The following is a 14,624-nucleotide window of genomic DNA, read 5'->3' as shown; positions in this document are numbered from 1 at the left end:
CACAAGTAGGCAGAGAAGCAGGAAGAGAGAGAGAGGAGGAAGCAGGCTCCCTGCAAAGCAGAGAGCCCGATGTGGGGCTCGATTCCAGGACCCTGGGATCATGACCTGAGCCAAAGGCAGAGGCTTTAACCCACTGAGCCACCCAGGCACCCCATAGTGACACATTTTAATTCATTTTTCATTTCTTTTGTGTATATTCTATAGATTTGTTTTCTTTGTGGTTATCATGGGGAATACATATACCATCTTAAAGTTACAACAATCTATTTTAAACTGATATAAACTTACCATCAATATTGACATTTTCTGGGGCACCTGGGTGGCTCAGTGGGTTGGGCCGCTGCCTTCGGCTCAGGTCATGATCTCAGGGTCCTGGGATCAAGTCCCGCATCAGGCTTTCGGCTCAGCAGGGCGCCTGCTTCCCTCTCCCTCTCTCTCTGCCTGCCTCTCTGCCTACTTGTGATCTCTGTCAAATAAATAAATAAAACCTTTAAAAAATATATTGACATTTTCTTTGGTTTTTGAGCCCTTACTATGGAGCACACATTACAGCAGGTATTACTGTCTGCCTTCTACAAATGAGGAAACCAAAACACAAAGACAATAATTAATTAACCCAAAGCCACAAGAGCTATGAAGAAGCAAAGTCAGAATTCAGTCCAGGTCACCCTCCCAAATTCCACCCAGCACAATGAATAGTCTGAATTCCTGTTTCCTGTTCATTCATCATGTTGGAAGGGGTGGGCACATAGCTTTGTCAAAACTTACAGCTGACTAGTCCCTTTCTTCTCCAAGCACGTAATTGATGGCTTTTCTTTTTTATCTAACATTTAACATGGGTGCATATGCTAAAATGGAAACACAAGAATGGCAGAACAGAGTTCAGACTTGAAGGTGTACACATAAAAATACTAGTTAAAAAAAAAGAAATACTAGTTTTCTGAAGTTTTCTGTAGGCAACTCATACTGGAAATTTTCTTTAAAATTGTTAAACATTTTTTTCAGTAATGAAGCAAAACTTGGAACTGTTCATTAAAGCAGTATTTATTTCCAGAAACACTATAAGTTGGATTGTAGGGGGTTGTTTAATGAATACATGTTCTTTTTCTTTAACAGTTTACTGCCAGAAACATTAATTGGAAGTATGTGTTCCATTCATTTGTTGATATTTTATCGCCAAATTCTTGGAGATGTACTCCTGAAAGACAGGATGACCATGCAAAGTGCTGGTAAGGGTCTTTGCAATTTCCTTATGTACAATAATGCATCGTGCTTTGAGTATGTGTAACCTATGCCATCCTTTATCTTCTGCTTCTGAAGGTGACATGTGGAATAAAATATTTAGGTTAGCATCAGTGTTAATCAAATACCTCAGATGCACAGCATTGTACTCCATTGTGCTCCTGTGTATATCCGGTGTAAGCTTAGTATATATTCAGTTCTTTACAATATACATATTTTCACATTACAAATTCTGGAAATTCAAGATCTTAAAACTCAGAAATAATTCTCTTTCCCCCCAATGGCTTGAATAACCTGTTTTTACCACATGTTTGACATGTACATCATCTTTTTGGAAAGAGACCAAAATCATCCAAAATAACTGGTTCTTATGCATGAAGTTTAAATATCAACAGATTAAGAAAAATTGAATAAAGGCAAGATATATTCAGGTGTTCTGTTTTTATTCTTGCAACTTCTTTGTGAGCTTGAAACTTTTTCCAGTAAAAAATAATTTTAAAAATCAATGAGTTGTCACACATGATTGAACTTGAAAAAAGATATATGTGTGTTATAGTAATTACCTCTAGGAGTGCCTGGGTGACTCAGTTGGTTAGCATCCAACTCTTGGTTTTTGGCTCAGGTCATGATCTCATGGTCCTGGGACTGAACCCCATGTTGGGCTCCATGCTTAGCACAGAGTCTGCTTGTCCCTCTCCCTATGCTCCTGCCTCCCCCTCCCTTGGAATAAATAACTAAAATATTTTCCCAAAATTGCCTCTAAAATAAAAAGTTTAATTTTAATGAATAGTCTTTGAATTCAGTGAATCAGTAAGCAGATGTATATCACATGCCTCCTATACGCCAGGCATTGTACTAGGCCCAGTGATGGATGTGACAGGCACAGGCATCCCTACTCTGGTGTAGTGACAGACTCCAAACACAAAATTATATGAATAATCCTTTCCAACCTTCTAAAAATAAGTGTTCTAAAGGAAGAAAGCCAACAGGAGCATACCCTAGGAAGACCTCACGGAAGTCTCTAGGCAATTAATAATTAAGATAAGGCCTGAGAGAGGAGTTAGAGGTCTGTGGGAAGAACGTGTCTGGGCAGAGGGGCCAGTGTATCTTGAACACCCGAGGCAAGACAACCCAAGTAAACTGGAGGCATCACAGTTGAAAACAAGCCAGCTTGGCTGGAGCAGAGTGAGTAAAACCAAGAACCCTAGCACTTGTGGACAAGTAGAGTTCATGGATAGACAGGAGCCCTTTCCCAGGAACTTAGCACCCAATAGGGAGATAGAAATGGAACTCTACATCAGGGAAGTACCACCATTTCTCAAGGAATAATTATAACTCCAAGGGAAAGACACTACACTTTTTCATCATCTCTTGCTTTTGAATTTATATCAATGACTCTAGAAAAATTTCATGAATGATATGGCTTCTTAGGATAAGGCTTATTAGCTTTTCAGTTGGGAGGAGGTTGCTTAGAACTGTTGTCATCATTTGAATCTGACCATCAGAATAAACCTGGAGGAATGTAAGACCTAGAGGAAGGATTTTTCTTTGCTGGGGAAACAAGACCATAGATTGTATTGCCCATGCCATTTCAGGAGTGTCCTTCCTGCTGTGCTTCTTTGCACAGGACTTTCATGTGCCATTATTTCTTGTGGAATATCAGTATTCTCCTACATGGTATTTAGGCCTATGGCTAGAATCCTCAACTCCTGATTCCTTTCATTTTCATCCACCACCATTCATTGATCCCAAATACCAGTTTGGGGTTCTTTCCCTGAGCTCTGGTGAACCGGAATCAGGCCTGAGTAGCCTGTCCTGCATCTCCTGTCCCTCAGCACTTACTGGTTCCTGCTCAAACTTCTGAGAGCAGGGGTGCCTAACTGGTGCCAGTTAGGGGAACCTAACTGGTTCCATCTTTCTCTTTTTAAAAAAAATTCCTGTATAGTTAATATACAGCGTTATATTGGTTTCAGGTGTACCATATAGCGATTCAACAATTTTATACCCTACTCAGTGCGTAAGTGTACTCTTCAATCCCTTCTTCTGTTTCACCCATCCTCCCCCCCATCCATCTCCTATCTGGTAACCATCTGTTCTCTATAGTTAAGAATCTGTTTCTTAGTTTGTCTCTTTTTTCCTTTGTTCATTTGTTTCTTAACTCCCACATGTGAGTGAAATTATATGACTTACTTTGCTTAGCATTATACCTTCTAGATCCACCCATGTTGTTGCAGATGGCAAGATTTCGTTCTTTTTTATGGCTGACTACTATTCCTGTGTATTTGTGTTTGCATGTGTGTATGTCTGTGTGTGTATCTCTTGTTTATCCATTCATCCGTCTGTGGATACTGGGCTGCTTCCATAATTTGGGTATTGTGAATAATGCTGCAGTAAACATGGGGGCACATATACCTTTTCATATTAGTGTTTTCAGATTCTTTGGGTAAATACCTACTAGCGGAATTGCTGGATCATATGAAAATTCCATTTTTAACTTTTTGAAGAACCCCTACATTGTTTCCCCCAGTATCTGCACCAATTTGCATTCCCACCAATAGTGCATGGGGGTTCTATTTTTTCCACATCCTTGCCAGTACTTCTTGTTTCTTGTGTTTTTTATTTAAGCCATTGCGACAGGTGTGAGATGATATCTCATTATGGTTTGTTGTTGTTTTTTTAGAGAGAGAGAAAGAGTGCAAGTGGGTGGGAAAGGGACAAAGGGGGAGGGAGAGAGAAATTCTGACGCAGACTCTACACTCAGCATGGTTCCTGATGCAGGGCTCAATCTTGCGATTCTGAGATCATGATCTGAGCTGAAATCAAGAGTTGGACTCTTAACTGACTGAGCCACCCAGGGGCCCCTCTCCTGTGGTTTTGATTTTCATGTCCTTGATGATTAGTGGTATTGAGCATCTTTTCATGTGTCTGCTGTCCATCTGTATGTCATCTTTGAAGAAATGTCTGTTTATGTCTTCTGCCCATTTTTAAAAATTTCTTTTCAGTGTAACAGTATTCATTGTTTTTGCACCACACCCAGTGCTCCATACAATCTCCGTGCCCTCTCTAATACCCACCACCTGGTTCCCTCAACCGCCCACCCCCCGCCCCTTCAAAACCCTCAGATTGTTTTTCAGAGTCCATAGTCTCTCATGGTTCACCTCCCCTTCCAATTTACCTCAACTCTCTTCTCCTCTCCATCTCCCCATGTCCTCCATGCTATTTGTTATGCTCCACAAATAAGTGAAACCATGATAACTGACTATCTCTGGTTGACTTATTTCACACAGCATAATCTCTTCCAGTCCTGTCCATGTTGCTACAAAAGTTGGGTATCTGATGGAGGCATAATACTCCATAGTGTATATGGACCACATCTTCCTTATCCATTCGTCCGTTGAAGGGCATCTTGGTTCTTTCCACAGTTTGGTGACCGTGGCCATTGCTGCTATAAACATTGGGGTACAGATGGCCCTTCTTTTCACTCCATCTGTATCTTTGGGGTCTTCTGCCCATTTTTTAATTGGATTATTTGACTTTTTGGTGTTGAGTTGTATTAAGTTCTCTAACTAGTTCCTTTATCATACCACAGTTATAAGGAGGAAAGAGAGGTTGGAAAACAACAAAGAAGAACAAAATTTTTCTAGTTTTATTCTGTTCAGAGCTTCTTTACTTTCACCCTAAAAGCTCTATCTACTTGGTACAAGACTCATTTCAGAACTCCCTGGGATATGAATGAAGGGGTGGATAGAAGTTGAGCAGACAGCTTTGAGCCCTCCTAGAGGGCTCTGTAGGAGGCTCTGTAGAATGTGTTATCGACAAATCATGTGGCACAATAATTTTCATCTGAATGAATGTTTTTATGTCTGTTGCAGTCAAATACATTGGATGAAGTTTATATAAAATCCTTTTTGTTCTTTTGTATTTCAGATTTAATTAGTAACCCTGTGTTGGCTACTTTCCCCAAGCTCTTGGAGCAGCCCGACATAATGGACGCACTTAGGGTGGGTAGCACACATCATGATGGAAACCTGATGGTTGACTCTTGATTATTCCGTGACTTAAGATGGCCACTGATTGTGTCCTAAGAGCAAAAATCCAAAATGGTTTGTTAGATAAATCAACTGACCTTTCAGTGAAGAATCAAGGCATGTGTATCATTTTTTATTTTGATTCAACATATACTGTCTGCTATATGATATAGCAACTGGGTATTTGTTTCAACCCTATGAGATCTCTAATTTCAGCCATATTTTGAACTTAATATATCAGAGTCAACAAATAGTAGGAGTCCATTATGCCTGCAAGATAGTTCTCCGATTCCATGATAAGTGCCATCGGGGATGTATAATTCAGGTCCTTGAAGATTTAGAGAGGGCAGCAAATGAGGTTCAGGAATCTATTTCATAAGAACTTCTCGGTGAGGTAGACCTAATAAAAATCTGGGGCCAAGTCGGATTTTGACATGCTGAGATGGGAGAGAAGACATCACAGGTAGAAGGATCAGCAATGAGCCAACGTTTTGGAGCAGGAAGGAATAGAGAGTACTCTGTTTGCTCTTAAGAAAAGCAAAGGATCTAGTTTGGCCTGTAGAATGCCGTTGACCGGTGGGCAAAGTGGATCGGAGTCTCACATTGCCCATGAAGAGGGTGTATGGAAGGCGATGGGTAATCTGTTCTGCTTTCGGAAAGCCTCTGATACATGGGCAGAAAAGTACCTGTGCAGGAGGGAGGTGAGCTGTGCTAGGAGGTAATTCCTGTCAATAAAGATAGAAATCCTGTGGGCCTGACAGAGAAATAGAAGCAATCACCAACAAAGACTTTTACTAGACTTTCAAGATGATTTCACGTGTTGGTTTGGCTAGGTTTGGCATGTCAACAGTAGCAATGAAGTTTTCTGCAAAAAGACTTAATGGCATATGACTATCCATAATTTCAGACAAGTTCATTTGACACTAGCATTAGGCAATGCAGAATTTCTCTTTTTTCCTCTATAAAGTCATTAGTATTATAATATCTATTCATTATACAGAACACAGGTCCATTGATTCATTCAACAAGTATTTTGCAAGAGCTCACTGTGGCTACGGCACTCTGTAGGTGCTGGCATTTTTCTCCAGGTGTGTAACACTCTTAGAATCTGGAGTTTTAGGACTAATCTCATCTAAAGTCGCATTTCCTGATGAGCAGATAGCCCGGACAAGTGCACTGCAGGTCAGCTCTGGGTGCATCCAGATCCCCCAAAAGCTCAAGAAAAGGCATATAGGTAAAGTTGTGCACAGACATTATTCAAGTGGGGGCAAAAAAAAAAAACCATTTGAGTTGTAGTAAGTGTATTTAAATATATATATTTACATTTATATATCTGTCTATAAAACTATCTGTAAGAATATACTCTAGAAAGGTAATACTGATGACCTCTGGGTCATGAGTTATTTTGTTTATCTGTATATCACTTTTCCATAGTTAATTATCTTTTAAAAGAGTGTTTTATTCCTATACTCTTGAGCCCTGTCTTCATGGCATACCTTGTTACTTAGGATAAGCTGGCCTGAGAGGTGGTAGCTAATACAGGTTGATTTCTCACTCATGGTAACTTTCCAGCATGAATCGGTAGAGGACCCTTCTCCATAGTCATGCAAGCATGCAGGCTGGTGGAGGTTCCGCTTCCTCTAGCATCATCTAGAACAAGTGGCTTCCTCTGTTGCCAGTTGCACATGTAGGAAAAAAAAGAGAATAGAGGATTGTCCTTGGACTTTCCACTGCCTTTGCCCTGAGGGAGCATAGGCCATTTCTGCTCACATTTCATTGACCTGTCACATGGCCCCATTTAACTTCCAGAGAACTGGGAGATGGAGTCTTCTGTTTGCTCCAGAAGGAAGGAAGTAGGTCTTGGTGTAGAGTAGTGACTTCCTCCCTGCCCCCCGCCAACACACGCATGTTTGCTCTTCACCACTGAGTTATTATAAGTGAAACACCTTACTGCTTGCTGGTAGCTCAGTGAAAAATGAGGTGGGACCTTGACACAATAGACAATAGGCACATTTTACCAGATGTTAAGTCTAAAGTTGCTAAGTGATGGTCATGTGAAGCCAGATACCTTTTTTAAAGTTTACATCATGAAGTATGTGAGCCTCCTAGTGTCAACTTAGCTAAGTTTAGTTTGTTGGTGGTATTTTAATAATAATAATAATAATAGTACCTGCCTGTTTAGTAAAGCATGCTGGCTCTCTAAGGGTCCTCTTCAAACTCTCCAGGACCCACAGGTGCAGCGGTCAATAGGTTGGTGGACCCCATTCTCATAAGGTAGCTCTTCCATGGTAATAACTGACCATTCATGGTAACAGATCATGGTAAATGGGACCATCCCAAGACGTGGCTCATTAGGGGTACAGCCTGTGATCTCTTGGAAGGAAACATCTCCTTCATTTCAGGGAGACTCTTGTTCTTGGTGCCATATGTCATCTTCATCCTGGGATCTCCGTACTGAGACAAGGGCTGATGCTTTCATGGGATCTGTGACATTAGGCACCAAAAGGAAAATTCCTGCAGGCAGGCACAAAACAGAGGCCTGGAGTAATGGATACATTCCCCCCTTGCTCACAGTTTGCCCAGAACTGGAGCTGAGAAAGTCTTCAGTTCATATTTCTGTGGGATTAATTGAATGCTGGGTTTTTGTTTTTGTTTTACTTTTAATTTTTTTAAAGAAGCTTATGTGAAGCTTTGTGGGCAGATTGGGATGTTTGCAAAACTGTACTTCATTTTCTCTCCCTGATCCCTGTCATCATCACCGTAGACAGAGTTGCAGAGAAATATGGTATTTGACAAAGTTCTCTATTTTCATTATTGTCCGAACTTAAAACCTTAGTAGTATTTTACTGTTCAGGCACTATGTTTCTGTATTTGCATAGATATGTTGATGTTTCACTGATACTGTTCTTAAATTAATTCTAACTTGGAAGAATAATGATGGTTCCACGGTAGCTTTCACTGCCCAGTGGGTCTGGTTCTGGTCGTTAACAGCAGGTGCCTACAGATTCACTTCTTACACGTGTAGGGTCCTGTGTAGAGTGTTTTTAACCCTGTCCATACATTTAATTACCATGAAGTTGCAGAAGTGTGGCATAGGCTTGTGAATACTGGGATTAATATAACGTATTGATTTGCTTTTTAGAGTTCATGGGCTGAGAAAGAAAGCACATTAAAAAGATCAGAGAAGGTAATGTGATTTTCCACACTGAACTGAATATTTGCAGTGCTCACTGTTTGCTTACACATGCTAATAATACCTCTGTCTTAGCCAAAGTAACCATAGTCATAATCCCTCTTAGCCAGTTAATCTGTGTCATCATGGTTGCAGAGACATGTTCCAAGAAGAGTACGGGTGAGCAATTCCCAATGTGAAAAGAAACACTTGATCAAAACAATTGTTTCAGATCACTGAGTGTTATTTGAGGAGAAGTTTCTAAACAAAGTCTCCAGTTGGCTATTCTCTTTCTCTTACTTTAAAAAAATTCCTCTAGCTCTCAAAGTCCATATCATGTAAGGAGAAGGAAAAGGGAAATTGGCCTAACCGTGTAATACACTGAAAAAATGTATGGCTCATGCTTACGTCACCATAGAAGCTTGGTGATTACCCAACAGACCTTGTATTAACCAGTGAGTAATGGCTTCACTGCTCTGATCCAGGGTTGACCAACTTTTTCTATAAAGAGTCACACAGTAAATATTTGGAGTTTGCAGGCTGTATGGTCTCTGGTATAATACACTCACCTCTGCTGGTGCAGCACGAAGGCAACTGCAGACTGTGTGTAAACTCTCAGCCAGGCTGTGTTTCTCTAAAACTTTATTACAAAAACAGGTAGAGGGTCCATGGTTTTTGGACTTCAGGTCTAAAGTGTTAATTATCTACAAGGAACACGGGAGAGCAAACTAAAACTCCTAAAAATTTTTAAGAAGCATAAACTGTGTATTATACATAATATATGTGGTTTTATACACACAGATGCACACACTATTTATTGTTAAATTGGGTTGTATCCTTATTTGCACTTCCATTTGACTGTACCATCTCACTTGACCTTTGCCAAAACTGGCAGGTTTAATGCTTTTCTAGGACAGCAGTGGACAAGTGCTGGGCCTCAGGCCTGTAGAAATGGCCCCCCCACACATGGCTGCTTGGAGGGGCCGCATCTATGTGTGGATCTGCTGTGTATAGATATCTCTCCTTCAGACTGCCGTGCTCCCTGAGAGTCCTGCCCCAGCCTGTCAGTGTCGGGGAAGACTGATCATGTCCATACTGCAGCACTCTTGCTTTCTGGAAAGAGTCTACACATTCTTACTCCTGGGGTCTCCTTTCGCTGGAGTTCATGCCACCCTTCTCTTACATCAACTTGACATTGTCTCTGATATACTGTAATCCAATTAAGTGACTACAGCGGACTTCCCATTGTGTTTTAGTTATGTTTACCTAGAAACACACCCTTGTCACCAGAATTAGATTTCAGCACCCCAGCGTCCTCAATGGAATGTGTGAGACACCCTCAGGGGAGCTTAGGAGACACGCTGGTGCCGCTGGTGCCGTGTCTTTCCCAGGCTCCGAGGGGGAACAGCTCATCTCTCCCCTGTAGTGACTCTTGTTTGCTTCTCCTTCAGAGAGTGCTGCTTCCTGACTGAGCAGCTGGTTCAGAGCCTGTTCCTTGCCACACACTAATGGCACCCTCCACCCCACCCCTTAGATGGATTTTAGTTTACGGAGTTCATAGTATTTAACACTTAAAAAGTAACGATATGGATCATTTCACATTTATCTGTGGTGGTGGTGTTTTCCCAGAGAGACAGAGAGTTCCTGAAGGCCACGTTTCTCCTCGTCTACCATGACTGTGTGATCCCTCTTCTGCACTCCACACTCCTGCCCCCATTCAGGTGGGCAGAAGAGGAGACAGAGGCTGCCCGGTGGAAGGTTATTACTGACTTCCTTAAGCAAAACCAAGAAAATGAGGGTGCCCTCCAAGCTCTGCTGTCACCAGATGGAGTCCACGAACCTTTCGACATTTCAGAACAGACGTATGACTTCTTGGGTGAAATAAGAAAGAACGCAGCCTGACAGTGGTGGCCCTTACCCTCAGCTTCCCACTGAATCTGATGGATCCTCCTTGATGACCTGAATAAAATGACAGGACCAAAAGTAACTGTCACGTTATCACTTGGGCTTTATTCTTTTTTGTACAGACCACATTCTATAAGAAATACTTACCTGATAATTTGAATATGCGTTAACACAATAAAATACATTTTATATGGAATGCCATTATTGAAATTTAGAGAAAATCTCTTTCAAAACCAACTAACTTAAATTTAAGTTGACTATGTCCATAGATTTGTATAAAAACAAGATTTTATCAAAAGCTAAATTTATGATTATTCAAGAAAGTGAAAATACAAATATTTTGACTACATCAAAATAAAAAGCTTCTGCACGGTGAAGGAAACAACAGAACTAAAAGGCAACCTACTGAATAGGAGAAGATACTTACTTGCAAATGAGATATCCAATAAAGGGTTAATATCCAAAACATATAAAAAATTGATATAACTTAGTACCCCCCCAAAAAAAATCCAGTTCAAAAATGGTCAGAAGGCACGAACAGACATTTCTCCAAAGACGACATCCAGATGGCCAACAGACACATGAAAAGATGCTCCACATCACTCATTATCAGGGAAATGCAAATCAAAACACCATGAAATATCACCTCATACCTGTCAGAATGGCTAAAATCAAAAACACAAGAAACAAGTGTTGGTGAGGATGTGAAAAAAGGGGAACCATTGTGCACTGTTGGTGGGAGTGCAAACTGGCACAGCCATTGTGGAAAACAGTACAGAAGTTCCTCAAAAAATTAAAAATAGAACTACCCTACAATCCAGTAATTGCACTACTGGGTATTTACCCCCAAAACACAAAAACTAATTCCAAAGGATATTTACATCTCTATGTTTATAGCAACATTATTCACAATAGCTAAACTATGGAAAGAGCCCAAGTGTCGATAAATAGATGAATGGGTAATGAAGATGATGAAGATGTGGTATATACATACAATGGAATATTTTCCAGCCATAAAAAAGAATGAAATCTTGCCATCTGCAACAACATGGGTGGATCTAGAGGGTATAATGCTGAGGGAAATTAGTCAGTCAGAGAAAGACAAATACTGTATGATCCCACTCATGTGGAATTTAAGAAAATAAATGAGCAAGGGAGAAAAGAGAGACAAACCAAGAAACAGATCTTAACTATAGAGAACAAAGTAATGGTTACCCTAAGTAAAGTAGACAGGACAGGAGAAATAGGGGATGAAAATTAAAGAGTGCACTCATCATGATGAAAAAAATAAAATGATTCAGAAAAAGAAAGTGAAAATCCACAGAATGGGAGAAAATAATTGCAAATCATCTCTAGGCTAGTATCTAGCATATATGAATGCATGATTATTGCTAATAAAATTTATACTGTGAAATGAAGGGGAAACCAGAGAAAATTGTGCTGTTAATCACTTAATACAATCTAATTTGAAAGTGCTTTTCCTAATATAAAAGATCTGTTTTTGCCTTTTCAAGTCCGTATAAGTGCTCAGGGGTGCCTGGTGACTGAGCTGGTTGAGTACCTGACTCTTGGTTTCAGCTCAGGTCCTGATCTCATGGGTTGTGGGATCCAGCCCCACGTCAGACCCCACACTTAGCAGGGAGTCTGCTTGAAGAGTCTTTCCCTCTGCCCCTCTCCTCTCTCTGTCTCTGTCTCTGTCTCCCTCTCTCTCTCTCTCATATGTAGACGTGCGCACTCTTTCTCTCAAATAAAATAAATAAATCTCAGGGCACCTGGGTGGCTCAGTCAGTAAAGCGTCTGCCTTCAGCTCAGGTCATGATCTCAGGGTCCTGGGATCAAGCCCCGCATCCGGCTCCCTGCTCAGCGGAAAGCCTGCTTCTCCCTCTCCCTCTGCCTGCTGCTCTGCCTGCTTGGTCTCTCTCTATCTCTCTGTCAAATAAATAAATAAAATCTTTAAAAATCAATCAATCAATCTCAAGTCCATATTATAGTGTTCTTTCAAAAAAAAAAAAAAAAAAAGGCTTTCAGGCTTTGAGGAATGAGTTAACCCACCCCTATGCCAAAGAACAAAGGTTTTGTTGCATTTCAGATAAACTTCTGACTGCTGGTGAGTTGTACCAAGCCTTCACTGTTAGTAGTAATAGTATAGCTGGCATTTATGAAATTCCTACCGTGCATGTTCACAGTTAACTAGGTTAATCCCCACAACTACTATCAGAAGTTAGGTACCGGTTTGTTCCTGTAATACAGCTGAAGCAACAGGTCAGGGAGGTTAAGCACCTTGTCCAAAGCCAGAGTAAACAGTGCAGCTAATATACCAAGTAGAGCTATCAAGTATAATTTTCTGCAACCAAAGATACTCCTCTCATCAGGACAAAGGTTGAGGAATTGCATGTGCAAATAAAACGACCAATTCGAGTTTAACCTAAATAGCCCGAGTACGAACTGAGGTACTTCTGCCCACAAGCTGCCTTAGAAGAGGCATTTACTTGTAGAGAGCCATCATATCATGTAACTCCTCAGCTTCGTCTTAGCTTGCCCTAAACCCTTAATCTAAACCCCACTTGGGTCTTCATCTCAGAAATTAACATGGTGTGACAGGGGTCCCAGCCACAAATCTGACAAGGAACTTGGCCTTGAAAAAGTGATTTCACTATAACTCCAAGAGGGGTTTTCTGGAAATCTCTCCATCTCCCCTCTGTGCCGTGTCTGGACGTCCAGACACCATTCATATGGCCGTTGTGATACAGCTGCCCCATCCCCTTCCCAGGCACTGCCTCCCTAAGTCCTGCTCCAAGGGAAAGGGGTTCCCGCCTTCCCAAATGGAGGTAGTGAGAGTGTGTGCAGGGACTTTTCCCCATTCTGTCACTAAGCTGCCTCATCTAAGTTCCCTGTAGTCTTGTTTGAAGGCACCATGAAACCAGGTCACTTGCCATTATAAAGGTCATATTTTTGTAGAATCTTTACTTTTTTTTTAGATTTTATTTATTTACTTGAGAGAGAGAGTGAGTGGGAGAGAGAGAGCACAACCTCGGGAGAGGAGCAGAGAGAAATGGAGAAATCTCCCCGCTAAGCAGGAAGCCCGATATGGGACTTGATCACAGGACCCAGGGATCGTGACCTGAGCCAAAGGCAGAGGCTTTAACCCACTGAGCCACCCAGGGGCCCCTTTGTAGAATCTTTAATTCCCTATTCCACCTTTCTATTTTTTTAATCACTTCGCTTAGTATTAAACCAGAGGTTGGGCATTTTGAATGAAAGAAAATATTGCTGGTGAATTCCTTCCAGCGAAATGTACGCATGAAAAGAACAAGCTTTCTTTGGAACACGTTTTCAGACTGTCTTCGGTGTTCATTTGAAATGTGTCATGATTAACAAATAGGAGCAACTTCATAGTCTCTGACACATGAGGAAAATACGGGAATATGGGAGAAAACAGTTTCAAAAATGATTAGGCCAAAAAGCAAGGAGGCATGAAGGCAGTTAATGTAAGTGGAGGTGACAGTTCCTCAGGGGTGAGCCCGTTTCTGCCATTGAGAGACTCTACATTGTCTCTTCAGTCAATGGAATCTTTTTTAAAAAAAAAAATAATGAAACCTCCCTGGCTTTTTAAATGTCACTTTCTAGCTTCCAAAACAGGAAGACGTTGTCAGGCAGCCAAAAACATCCTGGAAATGAGTCCTGGGGTCTGTTTCAAGGAGTGTGACTTGGCAACATGGAATTAATTGTGAGAGCCTTAGTGGGGGAGTAGCAGCGAGGGGATTAGCAGGCCTTTGGCAAATGACCCCGTATGTGCTGCCTTCCTGTGAGGCCATGGGGACTCTGCGCCTCAGAACCACTGGGGTGCAGGGCAGGGATTTGACACTGGAAACTACATGGCCCTCTTTCCCCCAACTTTCCCGCCTCTTATGAGTGACTGAGTGTCAGATCCCTCAGATCTGCTGGAGGTGAAAAATGATGCCCTTGTCTGCGTGCATGGGCTGGAAGGTGAGGGCACAGGGTGTGGACTAAAGAGCGGGGACAGTTTCAGTCTCGAGTGGTTTTTCTGGTGTGAGGTATGGGGCCAGAACAACTCGCAGGGAACCATTGGAAATACACCACACACAAACAGAGCAGGTTTAACTTGCCAACCCAGTAGCATCTGGGAAACCCATCAGTAGAGGGAGGGAACTGGAAGTGTCATCCCCCAGCCAAGGGCTTTGTCACTTTGCAGGATTATAGGATATCCGTTGCCGTGACCTGGCCCCGCTTCCTCTTGTGTGAAGCCTTCCAAGTTG

At 41.5% G+C, this 14,624-nt stretch overlaps 1 protein-coding gene across 2 annotated transcripts in view; it reads left to right on the top strand.

The window, feature by feature from the left end:
- Positions 1-10,540, top strand: part of NPHP1 (nephrocystin 1) — a 54,971-nt gene extending 44,431 nt beyond the window's left edge. Inside the window, exons 17-20 of one of the 2 annotated variants that reach the window (XM_059405571.1) lie at positions 1,117-1,229; positions 5,170-5,243; positions 8,413-8,457; positions 10,072-10,540. In XM_059405571.1, coding sequence (XP_059261554.1) covers positions 1,117-1,229; positions 5,170-5,243; positions 8,413-8,457; positions 10,072-10,344 — 505 coding nt within the window. In that variant the 3' untranslated portion in view covers positions 10,345-10,540. The remainder of the gene's footprint in view (positions 1-1,116; positions 1,230-5,169; positions 5,244-8,412; positions 8,458-10,071) is intronic. The other variant, XM_059405570.1, reaches the window with a different exon arrangement.
- The last annotated feature ends 4,084 nt before the right edge of the window (positions 10,541-14,624 follow it).

The sequence above is a fragment of the Mustela nigripes genome, chromosome 7, assembly GCF_022355385.1.
Source record: "Mustela nigripes isolate SB6536 chromosome 7, MUSNIG.SB6536, whole genome shotgun sequence".
In the NCBI taxonomy this organism is placed as follows: Eukaryota; Metazoa; Chordata; class Mammalia; order Carnivora; family Mustelidae; genus Mustela; species Mustela nigripes.
The sequence above is the reverse complement of the archived record's forward strand: the minus strand, read 5'-3'. Positions and strand labels throughout refer to the sequence as shown.